Source organism: Gopherus evgoodei, chromosome 7 (assembly GCF_007399415.2).
Source record: "Gopherus evgoodei ecotype Sinaloan lineage chromosome 7, rGopEvg1_v1.p, whole genome shotgun sequence".
Lineage (NCBI taxonomy): Eukaryota > Metazoa > Chordata > Testudines > Testudinidae > Gopherus > Gopherus evgoodei.
The window spans coordinates 646,344-660,305 of record NC_044328.1 but is presented as its reverse complement, the minus strand read 5'-3'; the positions used below and the strand labels follow the sequence as shown (position 1 = coordinate 660,305).

The window sequence follows — 13,962 nt, the reverse complement described above, 5'->3', positions numbered from 1 at the left end:
TCAGATCATTAAAGAACTCCTGACAGAGCCATATTGGCCTCTTACTATTCTTTTTGTCTTTCCCTTGCATTGGAATAGTTTGCAGTTGTGCCTTTAATATTGTGTCCTTGAGAAACTGCCAGCTCTCCCGAATTCCTTTATTCCTTAGAATTTCTTCCCATGAGACCTAACCTACCAGTTCTCTGAGTTTATTAAAATCTGCTTTTTTTGAAGTCCATTGTCCTTATTCTGCTGCTCTCACTCCTTCCTTTTCTTAGAATCATGAACTCTCTCATCTCGTGACACTTCCAGCCAAATAGCCTTCCACCTTCGGATTCACAACCAATTCCATCCTGTTGGTCAGAATCAAGTCTAAAATAGCTGCCCACTTAGCTACTTCCTCCACCTGACCTCACCCAGCTGAGCTTGCTTGTCTGTCCTGTGCCAGATCACCCGGCAGCAGTACCAGAACGCACTGGCAGCCAGCCGCATGGACAGCTCACCCCAGTCCCCCGACATGGAGGTGTTCAATGATGGCAACTCCACCAAGGCCCCGACAGCCCAGGGGACCCCACAGACCCCGAAGGAGGACCCCGTCCCTACCCTCCTGAACGAGAGGAACAGCATTGCTTGTAAGTCACCCCATGGCTGCCTGACGGCCAGTGCCACAGGCAAGCCATTCCCCACAATCGTCTGACACTTCCTAGCACCCATTGGGCCCTGACGCCACCAGCTGCACACACACATCCCTTCACGCTCAGGGCCTGGCCCGTGGCACGTATTCACACCTGGGCCCCAATGCTCACACTGACACACTCCCCCTCCCCGGGCCGGGGACGGGGGTGTCTCCCACAGGCAGCTGGTCAGAGAGGCTCTGCAGCCCCAGTGACTCCACGTTCCTCCGCGTGGAGGGAATCCCCTTCCTCAAGGAGGAGAAAGGCAAGGGGCAAGGTAAGTCCCGGGGTGAGACAGATGTGGCCCCACTAGCATATTGGAGGAGTGGCTGCACTGGGGAGGGGTCGGGGGGAAATTGGAGGACGCAGCCACCAGGCACCCTAGATGCTCTGGAGAGCCCTGCCCAGAGATAGCACTGCTCTGACCTTCCTCCTTTGCAGCCAGCGAATGCTGTGACATCACCGTGGAGCTGGAGAGCCCGAACACAGAGACAGCCAGCGGCACGTCCCCAAGCGGCACCAAGGAGACCCTGGGCAAGAAGCTGCTGAGGACACTGAGTGAGTGAAGCACCCAGCCAGCCCCACGGGAGGGGCAGAGGGGTAACGCGTGGGAGCACAGACAGGCACACAGACCCCAGTGGTGTGGGGGGGGAGGCACATATGGTGCACAGCAGGACAGCGGGGGCCCAAAACAGTAATGGAGCTGCAGGTGCCAGCTCTGCACCCAGCAACTAACCGAGGGAAAACCTGGGGCCCGAATGGGGAGATGGGAAGGGAAAGGAGCCTCCTCTACTACTGCCCCCCTTCACCCATGCTCAGATCTGCCAGCCCAGCCCCTGGGGTCCCTACGTTCCTGCTTGTTGCTGGGCCTGGACAAGCTGGGGCCCATGGAGCAGCTGCAGGGAGCCCAGCTGTCCATGGATGCACCTTCCCTGGTGGCAGCAGGCGGTACTGCACCCTGCAATAGAACCCCCCCCCCCACACACACACACACTGTAGCATGACTGAAGGCTGGGGTGCATGTCTGCGGGGCCTGGCTCCACTAGCACCCAGTAGCCAGCAGCCTCCAGGTGCTATGAAGGGCCTGGGCTGTCCCCTCCCCCTAATGCAGCACCCCCAGGGTGGAATAGCACTGTCTGAGGACCCACAGGGCACTGATCCCAGGCTGTTTGCAGGTGGACAGAAGAGGAGGCAGTCCCCGGATGGCGAGACGCCGCTGGAGGAGAATTCCAACCGAGCGCCGTTAATCAGCTGAGTGGCAGCGTGGCGGGAATGCGGTGCTGGAGTCCCATGTAGCCTCGAGGTGTGAACACACCCCTCAGTACTGCTGCTGGAAAGAGACACTGCCCCCACCCCCAATGGCCTGCCACAGGCACTGGGGGGACACCCTTGCTCTGCCCTGAGCGCACACTGCAGGGCCTGGAAAGCTGGTCAGGAGCTGCCATCAACCCTCTCGGATCCTGCCCCCCACTACAGGGCTGGGGCTTTCTGCCCTCCTACATTGAGCAGGCAAAGGCCTGGCTGCAGTAAGCCCTGTCTGTCCCTTGCCTGAGCCTGGCAGGGCTGTAGCTTGTCTGTCCAGGAGCTGGGTGTTGTCTCCAAAGCAGCACAGGAGACTGGGCAGTGCACTGAACCTGGCAGGGCTGTTCAGGCCAGTGGTTCCATGGGGTAGGGGTTGGGGAGGTAGAGAGACTGCAGTCGTCCCCCTCCCCACACACATGCCTCAGCAGGGACACGTCCATAATGCTTTCAAAACCAGCGTCTGCCCTTCTGGAAAGCTGCTTTCAGCCAGGCTGCTCAATGGAATGAGCAGGTGTAACCTGTGTGGGCTCCTGCCATGTCCTTGTTTAGGGAGTCCCCAAGCTGCTGAATGCAGGCCGAGCCCAGCCCTGAGACTTAACACCCTGCAGCCTGGCTCAGGGGGAGTGGGGGGCACCGGGGGCTGGGAGGCCCGGGGGGCGGGGGTGGCAGCTCTAGAGAGCAGGAAAGGGGAACCACGAGCATTAAACAGCTGCTTTTCTTTCAGGTCTGCAGCATGAGAGCCTCCTGCAGCGCATCGTGTGCGACAGCAGTGGGTCTGCATGCCGCTGCCTGCCCACTCGACACCTGCCCTCCCTCCAGGACATGTGTCAAGCCCCAGGCGAGAACGTCAGGGCCCCTGGGTGGGACTGAAGCAGAGGCAGCAGCCCTGGACTTGCCAGGAAGTCAGGGCAAGTGGCCGGCTGCTGCCCTGCTGCCAGGCGTTCCGTCTCAAAGAGAAGAAGAGAAAGAAGTGACAGTGCCTGCGGCGTGGTTCCTCTGTGGCAAGAAGCAGGGAGAGGCGACCCAGCTCAGGCTACCCAGGACATCCTTTAATACTTGACAGTAGCTCCCAGCCCCTTTTGAATTAGGGCCCCATAGCGCTGGGCACTGCAGCCATAACGAGATGGGGCTCCTGCCCCAAGGAGCGCCATGCTCTGGGCAGTGCCCATCCCCTCCCACCACACAGTTTGTGCAGTGACAGTCAAAACCTGCCCTCGCATTTCAGTCTGTCCCTGGGGAGCAGTGAACTGCCCATCCCGCAGGCACTGGCCAGGTGTGGGCCTCAGGCCCCGCACAGTGCTGAGTATATCCGCCCCCCTCAGCTGGGGAAAGGAGGTTCAGAGCTGCACTTCAACCACCATGGCCCTGCGACAGGCCTCAGCTCAGAGCCACGAGTTGGCATCAGAATGTTAGAGTTTTAAATCGCCGCTCTGGAGGCTGATCCTTTACATTAAAAACCATCCCTCCGGTGCAGCTCCACCTCTGTCTGGGCTAGCACAGGAAAAGCTGCTGTTTAAAGGCCTGAACTGTGCCAGGTTCTCTTCCCCACAGAGATGGGGGGGGAGGCACGCATCACTGCTGCATGGGGCAGCTGCGCCATTCCCCCCACAGCTCCCCGGGACAGTTACCAGCAGGAAGGGGAAAGCAACCTCTGCCTGCAGCAGAACAAACTGCATCCGAATCCCCTCTCCCCAAAACAGCCCCCTTAGCGCCAAGACTGCTAGCTTCAGAGCTGCTGCCAGCCTGGGGGGGCAGATTCCCTCTTCCCCAGGAGACAGGTGCACAGTCACATTGCCCAGCAAGCAGCCTGACCTCACATTCAGCCTCAGGTTCCCCTTTTTAAGTGCCAGCCCCTTGCACCACACCCACTTCCACCTTGCCCTCACTCCTACTAGCTGTTGTAGCACCTTGGCATTCTCCTGCAGAGCTCACCAGCATTTCATAACCCCACCCCCTTCCCCAGGACTGCCCTGATGGAGGCAACTAATGCTGCCTGCACTCAGGGGAAGGCTGTATTAAAAGCTTTTCTCTCTACAAGGGGGGAGGCAGCCCTGGAGGAGGGGGACTTACCCAAGGCCACCCAGAGGCAGAAAGAGAGCAGAATGCTGGAGGTCCAGCTCTGAGCTCTAAGCACTAGACACACATCCTCCCCACGCTCAGCAAGACCATCACCTGACTGACACACAGGAGAGGGAGTCAGGCTGGCTGGGTTCTGCTACCGCCTCCCTGGGGGGCCATTTAAAACACTGAGACAGAGCATGGCCCAGCATACTAGAGAAAGCCCTTTTCTCGGGGGGCTGTTGGAGGACTAAGTGTTAACAGAGTGTGGTACTGAAGGGATATTAAATGTAAACTAGCCTGTAGAGCTGGAGAAGTAGCTACTCCAGCCTCTTAATATCACCCTGAGAACTGGGTGAAGAACCAGTTTGCCAGGGCTGTGGCCAAGGCTGTCAGTGATTAATTTCATGGCTGTCACAGACATAAGAGAAGCAAAATGTGATGGGGCTAGAAGGCAAATGGAAGCAGTATGAGGCACTGCTGCTCTCATGCCCAGGCAAGACCCCTGCAGGCCTGGCTGCGCAGGCCCCGGCGTCCTTCCACTCACGCATGCCTCACAAATCAGTGTGTCTGAGACACTTGCATGGCAGTAGGGGCTGTACCTACAGGGGGCATCTTCCTGGTCTTCTCCCTCCATTGCTCCCACTGCTGGAGCTATAGCCGAGATAAGGTCCCAGGCAGCCTCCAGGGGAAATACAGGGTTGCAGGAAGTTCCAGCCCCCCTTCAGTCTCCCTGAAATCACCAAGATAAGCCCTATTTGGCCCAAATCAGTGCAGCAGTTTGAGTTCTGAATGGAGCCAGGGAGAGATTCTATTGCTCTGGCTCAGCAGAGTTTTGGGGTAAGGAAAATGAGGAGTCACGCATAGGACAGGAGCCTCCAAGGAAAGGCCCCTCCACACACATCCTGTGGCTCAACCACGAGCTATGATACAGGAAAGGGTGCATTTCGCACTGCACTCAACAGCACTTCCCCTTGGAGGGAAGGATTCCTTTCCCTTTCACAGATAGGGAAGAGGTACAGAGAGGTTAAGTGACTTGCCAAGGGTCACAGCACAGCTGCCTAATTCCCACTCCTGTGTTTCAGCAACTACAGCTGGACAGTGCATCCCTGTGACCCCTCTTGAACCCCTCCCCCCCCCCACACACTCATGCCCTTTCTAGCACTAGTGTGTACATGGTGCTGTGAAACAGCACAACACTTACAAATGCCACTCTACAAAGTGAGCTTAACTCAGGAGTGACTGAACTTCAGACCTGACCTTCTGTTGCAATGGAGGGAACTCTGCTCTGAACAAAGATCTGTTCAAAAAGAGGCTACATCCGCATTTCCTAAACTGGTCCACAGAGCCCTAGCTGGCCACGTGCAGAGAAATGGTTGCTGGATGGTCCTAGCTCTCCTCCTCTCCTACTGCTTCTACAGGAATCTTGGTTCTCCATAGCGTAGTATCCAGATGCCTATAATGAGGATGCAGCCCATGGGCCTAAAGCAGCAACTGCTGCATGAGAAGAAATAGGATCGACTCAGGAATGGAACCACCCATGGGACAGGGGCTATGATCGAGAGAAGAAGTCTCCTGTGGAGGAGATGATCAGATGTCTGGTCAACATCTCACCAAGTGGGAAACATGCATATACACTGGCCGAGGAAAGCCAGGCAAAGAAACAGAAGTGATACATGGGGAGTGAATTGATTAGTTAGTTATTCAAGGACACACTTTAGATTCATCAGAACTTTCCTAGTAGCATTTTGCCCCGTGAGTAGCTGTAGTTGCCAGGGGGATGCAATGGTAGATGGAAAGGGAAAGTTGCCATGAGATGCCATCAAAGAATGAACCTCTGGGCAAGTCTCTTCTTTAAAATAAGATGAAGCTTTGGATCATAGGGCTTTTATTGTGGACCTGTGAGGGAGGGCTGGTATTGCTTAGAGGGGGGATGGGCAGAGGAGCCACACACACCCAGCAGTTCAGCACTCCAAGGCTGGAGCCTATTGCAACAGTTAAGAGTTTGGCCACGCAAGGTCATGTCCCATCTTCCCTCTGCCACCAGTATGTCAATGCTAGTTTAGGCAGTTACACAGCAATGCAAACACAGATCACAGGCAGCAGGACAAGCACCCAGCAGGGCATCCTTCAGAGATGGAGATTTATTTTCTTTCAGCAACACAAAGAAACAATCACGCTTTCCTCATGCGAGGCGGAAGCCGACAATAGGCTCACTCCCTGAAATTTTACAGTGCCTCCAACCCACAGACAAGACAAGGGGGCCCATGAATTTGGGCACCTATCCCACAATGCACTGCACCTGTACAGGAGGTGACTGGGCCAAACCATTTTGGTTATACTGGGTCTATTTGGTTGCATGGAAATAGGCAGCTTTGAGATGTATGGGTCCCAGCGCATATGGCTGCTGTCAGCCAAATGAGACAAGATGGCTTACTTTCCCACCAGCCCCAGGAGGGTACTGGCCTGTATTATAAGTGGCTTTCAGAGATGCAGGCAGGCTGATATCCCTGATATAGCCACTGTTTCCCATCCTTATTAAACCCTCACAGGTGTGATGGACGTGAGTTATGAGCAGGGAAACAGACTACACACTACTGCTTTGGTAGTTCAGATGGGAGTTCAGTGGTTTGTGTTCTTCACTGGAACTTGGTGACCGCTTCGTGGATGGAGCTGGCCACGTAGTCCAGGTTCTTGGTGGTCAGGCCGCACATGTTGATGCGTCCACTGGCCATCAGGTAGATGTGCTTCTCCTTGATCATGTACTCCACTTGCTTAGCTGGAGAAACACATTCAAGTGAGAACTCAGGTCAGCCATGTGGGAGACCTGGAAATCTCAAAGTGCAGGTCAGTGTTGCATCTCATCAGCTTTCAGAATGGAGAAAAGAGGTTCAGGACCTGGCCAGTGAAATAACGCACAGAGCTACTCCAAACTCAGCCTCTCCAAGCAGAAGATGAGTAGAGAGAATAGCAGGAGCACTGGCTGTAGGTGAGCTCTAAGCTACTCCAGTCCTGGTCAGACCCAGCAGGAGGTGCTGTAGAGAGCAAGCCAGGAGTGCTGACTGCTCTCCATCCAGACTTTCCTACTACCCATCAGAGGCCCAAGACTGCACCCCAGAAAGACACTGGAGAAGTTCTTCAGGCAATCCAGCCTGGGTTCCTGCAGCCCAACCCCACTCAGTTCCAGGCCCCTGAGCTTACCTCCTGCTGCAACAGGATCTGGTTCATTGATACTTACGGTTCAGCCCTGTGAAACTGAACATGCCAATCTGCTCAGTGATGTGATTCCAGGTGCCTGGGGTCCCAAGAGCCTGGAGCCGGGCCCTGAGCTCCGACCGCATTAGCAAGACCCGATCTGCCATCGTCTTCACATTGTCCTTCCTGTGCAGGAGAGAGAGGGAGCCAGTAGTGGAATTTAGCCAGGTCTATCCATGCCCTGGTATGACAGCTCCTCCCCTCAACACCCCATTTTGGCACAGGCACCACTTACCACTCAGCGAAGAGCTGCGGGCAGGTGAGGGTGGTAGCCACGATACGTGCTCCTTGTGAGGGAGGGTTGGACCAGATGGTGCGGACAATCTTCTCCATCTGGGAAAGGACACGCTGCACGTTGTCAGCATCCTTCCCCACCACACTCAGGTTCCCCACTCGCTCATCTGGAGACAGACATGGAGACATGAGCCACTACACCCAGCCCCTGTGCCCCACATCCCGGCAGGCTTCACCCACCACCCCCAGCGAGGCGGCCCAACCTGCAGGGTTAGCTGCTGCCAGAGGGATACTCACTGTAGAGCCCAAAGTTCTTGGAGAAGGACTGAGCACAGAAGAGTTCGAAGCCCTCAGAGACAAAGTACCGCACAGCCCAGGCATCTCTGTCCAGGCAGCCGGAGGCAAAGCCCTGATAGGCTGAGTCAAAGAATGGGAACAGGAACCGGCGCTACAGACAGGAAGATAATTAGAGGGGAGACCCTGCCCTACCCCTAAGAACCCCTTGTCCCCATTTCTGCCCCCTCCCCTCACCCAAGCAGGGTGGGCTGATCTGCTGGGAAGTCCTGTAAAGGCCAGTGTGAATCTGGGGCAGGGTGGGAACCCCGCAAGCCTGACTGGAGCACTGCCATTAGGACTTGAATGAAGGGGGAGACTTTGAGACAAGCTGGGAAGTGTGTCAAATCACAGCCCAGCGGATGGGAGAAGAAGGTCACTACAAGAAAACAGCAGCAGCTGCTTCCCACACCACCGGGAAGAAGGACAGAGGTGTCCCTTTTACCTGACTAGTATGTTCTTTAGGGGACAGAGGAGGGGATGTGACTTATTTCACATCCTGTTACTGGGCACCCAGGAGAGAGAAGGAAGTCTTTCCAGATGCATATGTATCAGCCAGAGCCTGAGATTAAATGCAAGTTAGCAGCACAAGCAGAACTGGGGCAATATAAACATCCTGTAGTGTCCAAGAGCAGATTTCTGCTGGTCCCAGCCCCTCCTCATTCTTACCTAAGGCTCCAACAACTCACCAGGGAGGGGCCCTTTCTCCCACTCCTACCTCTCCCCCAATAGAGCCTAGAGTCCTGTTTGTGCTCTGGTTGGCTCAAGGGCTTCCTGCTCCCTGGCCACACTACAGCCCTCTCCGCACCAGTCCACTCTCTGCGGATACCTTCATGACAGCAGCAATCTGTTTCCACTGCTCCAGGGTGGGGTCTGTGCCAGTTGGGTTGTGCGCACAGGCATGCAGAACAAAGATGGAGAACTCTGGTGCACTCTGAGGAAAGAGTAGTTCTCTGTCACATGCACACACAGCAGAGGGCCCACATCCAGTCAGCCACCAGCTGCCTTGGCCACTGTGCTGGACTCTATCACACAGATCTGGCTCCAGTCCTGCTCGTTACCCCTAGGCAAGAAACGGGTAGGCTCCTGCACAGAAGGGCCTGGCTGATCTGAAGTTAGGGCAGCTGGTGCCTTTGGATGCAGCTCAGGAGATTACTTCTCCAAGGCACTCTTACCCACCTCCATGTCCTCCAGGAGCCCCTCCAGGTCCAGCCCCCTCTTAGCAGCATCCCAGTAGCGATAGGCCCGGATGTCCTTAAAGCCAGCATTCACAAACACAGAGTTATGGTTCTCTGAGGAGAGAGGAGACCAGTCTGTCTGTACTGGAGAGCTGCCTGAGCCAGCCAGTTCCTCCATTCCTGACTTAAGTTGCCTCCTGCCACACCGCCCATGGAGGAGGAGGGGGTGAACCTCTCCCTTGTTCGTATGAGACACCTTTCCCCCTCCCATCACCCCCCCCCCCCAGAGTGAAGAGTCCAGCTGGACTGCTCCCACCTTACCCACTTCTCCTGCAGGCTCCAGTGAGCAGTAAGCGTGAACACACGGCAGCACTCACCCCAGGAAGGAGAAGAGATGTAGACAGGAGTTGCTGTGTTGTTGGTTCCATTGTACCAGCGCCGCAGGAACTCTGCTCCAACGCGCAGACCGCCAGTCCCGCCCAAGCACTGAACCCCTCCTACCTGAAAGGCAGAGCAGGGTCACCAAGAGCCTGCCACCAACAGATGGCAACAGTCAGAGATCATGTGGAAACATCAGAAAGGCACAGAGTGAGATGAGCCTCGCTGGCCTCCACTTATTAAAGGGATCTACCCCCCCCGACCCGGAATTCAGAACCCCTCATCCAATCTGAGGTAGATCCCTTTAATTGCCACAGCCCAGGACTGCGCCTGCTAGGCCAGGCTTCCTGACATCAAAGCAGAAGCTCCTCTGCAATACTGGGGCAGGCTCTGCTCCTCAGTGACTGCTAACTTATAGGGCCCCATACCATGGTATCAGAGCACCTGTTTCCAGGCCAACCAGGACTTTCATACCGCAGCCACGTACGTCAGCACTTACCATGGGATGCACTAACACACCTAAAGAACCCCATATCATCTACCCTCAGCTCCCTCCTGCTGTCACTCCTTGAATAGCTTCTCTCTCATGTCTCATACCCCCTTTGGACCTTGGCGGGTTCCATCTGTTTCTGTCAGACCTGCCGGCCCTTCCCATCGGAGTCCAAGGGCAGATGCCTGGCCAGTTCTGGAATGGTTCAAAATCAGGTGGCAGAACCCAGATCTTCTGCCTTCCCTCTGGGGGCGGTTTCCTATCGGTTTCTGGTATTCAACGTCTAGATGGGAGCCCAAACCTACATGTTCAGAGAGCTCTGAGCAGGCCAACAGCTCCATGCAGCCAGAATGCAGACCTGAAACTGAGCTGAGTGACAGACCAGTCAGGGCAAACTCTGCAATCCTGGCAAGATCTCTCCCACCCTCCAGAGACCCCATTCACTAGTATGTCTCAGCAAAGAGTCGCTTCTCCCCAGAGCTTACACGATTCTCCTTGATAGCACGACTGTCATCTCCAAGCACGATCCTTGAAGCGTTGGCCCGGAACTCAGGCAGGCCAAGGATCGGCAGGTATTCATGGTTCAAGCTGGCATCATTAGCGATCTTCTGCTCAACTTTCTTCACTACGGGCAGGACCCAGGGGTGCCCCTCATCTGTGCGATAGGCTGCAAGAGAGAAAAGGAGAGTCTTACGCTCCACAAGCCAAGGGGACACTCAGCCAGAAAAACTTACCCACAGTTATTAGACTAGATCTCTTTCCCATTCTCGCAATTGCTGTTCAGATCCAGAGGTTGAGGCCACAGGGAGGGGAACGATACATTTTCTTATGACCTGGGAAATGTCCTTTACAGACTGTCTCCGGAATCCATAGGCCATAGCACCCCCTCTCCCCCCAGTTTCCTATCAAAACATTTCATGAGTAAAGAAGATAAATTAGGAAGTGATTAGAAGGATTCTGTTAACCTTTCAAACACCAAGGGACAGTACAAGCTGCACTACACTGGCAATGCTGCTTCTGGACAGACTCCCCACACAAAAGTGCCTGACCTATAGTGATCCAAGTAGTGCCACCTTCGTACCATCCATGCACTCACTAGCACGTACATGCTGTGGATTAGGCTCATAAGCTCTGTGGAGCAGGGATGAGACTTCCTGTCCATTCCCGACAGCACTGAGCATGCTTGATGGAACCTGGTAAATACATTTCACAGGGAAGAGGGAGTGACTAACTGAAGTAACCATTTCCTCAGCACCTTTCAGGACAAAATGCTTTCTAAACCAGTTCACATGCACAGGGAAATGCAGCCACCTCTGCATGCAAGTCAGAAGCAAGATGGGAAAACAGCACACAACATGCTGCAGACTAGCCGAGATGGAGAGATGCTGGGGCAAACCCTAGGTCTTGTGAAAAGGGCCACTGGTTATTTAGCATCTGTCTAACCCTAAAGGTCTACACACAACATATTGCATGGAACTCCAGTTGTCTACCCTGGGAGGAAGGGCAGAGCGCACTGTGCCAGCAGGGAATTTTGAGGTCTCAAGCCTGAATCTTAGAATCAATTCCCCTCCACTGGGCACTGCCAGGAACAGGCATCTGGGGATCCACTCTAATTATACAGTCTGGACCATTTCTGTGCCATTTTACAGCCTCCAGACACCGGGGGGCACCCATATTGTTCCCTAAATGGAACGGAATCAGAATAACAAAGACTGAATTTGGACAGAGATTAGGATACAGACTTCTGCCTCTTTGGCACTGGTTTCAAGGCAACTAGGGGTGTTAGAGACTGAAAATAGTTGCCCTCAACAGCTGTCCATTCACCCTGATGTGAGATGCATTACTAGTTCTCCCCCAGACAGGAGTCACCACTGGCACCAATCTGCTCTCTTGATACCACGCTCAGAGAGCACAGCTCATTCAGTGAGATCTAAAGACTGAAGTCCATTCTGTCCTCGGTGGCGGTACCCCAGGGTCGGGCATATTACCTGGGGTAGGGGAAGCCTACTTGGGAGGGCACAGCACTGACTAGAGGAGTTCAGTCTCCAGAGCCATGGAGCTGGCACCCCTACAAAGGCAGATCATACGCTAACCCAGGGGTAGGCAACCTATGGCATGTGTGCCGAAGGCAGCACTCGAGCTGATTTTCAGTGGCAATCACACTGCCCAGGTTCTGGCCATCGATCCGGGGGGCTCTGCATTTTAATTTAATTTTAAATGAAGCCTCTTAAACATTTAAATAATCTTATTTACTTTACATTTTAATAATTGGAGATATACCAGTCTCCTAGAACTGGAAGGCACCTTGAAAGGTCATTGAATCCAGCCCCCTGCCTTCACTAGCAGGACCAATTTCTGCCCCAGATCCCTAAGTGGCCCACTCAAGGATTGAACTCACAACCCTGGGTTTAGCAGGCCAATGCTCAAACCACTAAGCTATCCCTCCCCCCTATATATTATAGACTTATAGAAAGAGACCTTCTAAAAACATTAAAATGTATGACTGGCATATAAAACCTTAAATTACAGTGAATAAATGAAGATTCTGCACAGCACTTCTAAAAGGTTGCCGACCCCTGCGCTAACCCTTCACACATCTCTAGGACCTTCTGTCCCAGCACCTCAATGTGCTGAACAGTGACAGACTCAGCCTAGACCCTGCCTCCTGTGCAGAGGAAAAAGATCACACCTCCCCTCCCACCCAGCTTTGCTTTGCGCAAGGAGACAACCCATCCAAGGTCACACAGAGCAGGGGTAGTGCTGAAATGGAGCCAGCACACCAGGCGCCCCCCCAGACCTCCTCCCCTAAGAGCCTGGGTGAAAGCATCCTGGCTCAGCTTAGCACATGGAAATGTCCAGGGGGCAGAGCATGGGGCCCAGCAGGGCTAGAGGCCAAATGGGAAGTGAGCACCGAGCATGGCCTTGGGCAGCTGCAGGGCAATGGGGCTTAGAAGTAAGAGAGGGGAGACCCCTCGAACACAGCTACTGTTCAGGTGACCCATTGTGGAGAACAGGAAGCAACTCAGGAAGGGGCTAGTCACCCACTTTCTAGAACCACCACAATCCCCTGGCTGACCTAAGGCCCCCCATTACCCCCAGATCAGCCCAGATCACGCCTCGCCCGGGATCAGACACAAGGGCCACTGGGAGCCCACTAGGCTGACCCATTAACCACCTCCTGGCTTCCCAATCACCACCCCTCCCCCGCCCAGCCCCATTCACCCCCCGCCCATCACCGCACAGCCCCACTCACCAGCCCTCGGCTTCCTATTCACCGGCCCAGCCCCGCTCGCTCACCGCCAACCCTCGTCGCTCACCGCCCGCCCACCCCTCTCCCCGGCCCGGCCCGCTCAGCGCCCGCTCACCCCCCCCCGGCCCGGCCCGGCCCGCTCAGCGCCCGCCCACCCCCCTCCCGGCCCGGCCCGGCCCGCTCAGCGCCCGCCCACCCCCCTCCCGGCCCGGCCCGGCCCGCTCAGCGCCCGGCCGGCCCGGCCCGCTCAGCGCCCGGCCGGCCGCCCACCCCCCTCCCCTCCCCTCCCCTCCCGGCCCGGCCCGGCCCGGCCCGGCTCGCTCACCGCCTACCCCTCTCCCCGGCCCGGCCCGGCTCGCTCACCGCCCACCCCCGGCCCGGCTCGGCTCGCTCACCGCCCACCCCCCTCCCCTCCCCTCCCCTCCCCTCCCCTCCCGGCCCGGCCCGGCCCGGCCCGGCCCGGCTCGCTCACCGCCCACCCCCGGCCCGGCCCGGCTCGCTCACCGCCCACCCCCGGCCCGGCCCGGCTCGCTCACCGCCCACCCCCGGCCCGGCCCGGCTCGCTCACCGCCCACCCCCAGGTTGACTTTCCGCGGGTCCCGGTCCTCCCGGAAGTCGGCCGTGAGCTGGAACACGGCGACGGGCGGGGCCCGCGGCACGGAGGCGAAGAGGGAGCCGGCGGCCATAGCGCCGCGCGACCGAGGCTGCGGCACAGAGGAGACTGTCACCTTCACCGGCAACCGGGGGGGTGGGACCGCGCTCAGCCAATCACAGAGCGCCAAAGGCGAGGGCGAGCGGGGACAGCCAATCAGATCCCTCGGGGCGGGGAGG

The 13,962-nt window shown here is 56.3% G+C and overlaps 2 protein-coding genes across 3 annotated transcripts in view; one reads left to right on the top strand and one right to left on the bottom strand.

The window, feature by feature from the left end:
- Positions 1-3,428, top strand: part of CNNM1 (cyclin and CBS domain divalent metal cation transport mediator 1) — a 54,728-nt gene extending 51,300 nt beyond the window's left edge. The window contains exons 9-13 of the mRNA XM_030568818.1: positions 428-611; positions 835-930; positions 1,095-1,211; positions 1,829-1,956; positions 2,680-3,428. Of these exons, the coding sequence (XP_030424678.1) occupies positions 428-611; positions 835-930; positions 1,095-1,211; positions 1,829-1,908 (477 nt within the window). The 3' untranslated portion in view covers positions 1,909-1,956; positions 2,680-3,428. The remainder of the gene's footprint in view (positions 1-427; positions 612-834; positions 931-1,094; positions 1,212-1,828; positions 1,957-2,679) is intronic.
- Positions 3,429-6,136: 2,708 nt separating this feature from the next.
- Positions 6,137-13,857, bottom strand: GOT1 (glutamic-oxaloacetic transaminase 1). 2 transcript variants are annotated; one of them, XM_030569727.1, is made up of 9 exons: positions 13,700-13,857; positions 10,367-10,548; positions 9,391-9,514; positions 9,015-9,127; positions 8,665-8,769; positions 7,800-7,950; positions 7,504-7,669; positions 7,252-7,394; positions 6,137-6,792 (listed from the first exon to the last, which is right to left on the bottom strand). In XM_030569727.1, exons 1-9 carry the CDS (start codon positions 13,815-13,817, stop codon positions 6,653-6,655), a joined length of 1,242 nt encoding a protein of 413 aa, XP_030425587.1. In that variant the 5' UTR covers positions 13,818-13,857; the 3' UTR covers positions 6,137-6,652. The 2 variants fall into 2 exon arrangements, with proteins under 2 accessions (XP_030425587.1, XP_030425588.1); XM_030569728.1 differs by lacking the exon at positions 13,700-13,857 and adding an exon at positions 10,616-11,967.
- Between the last annotated feature and the right edge of the window lie 105 nt (positions 13,858-13,962).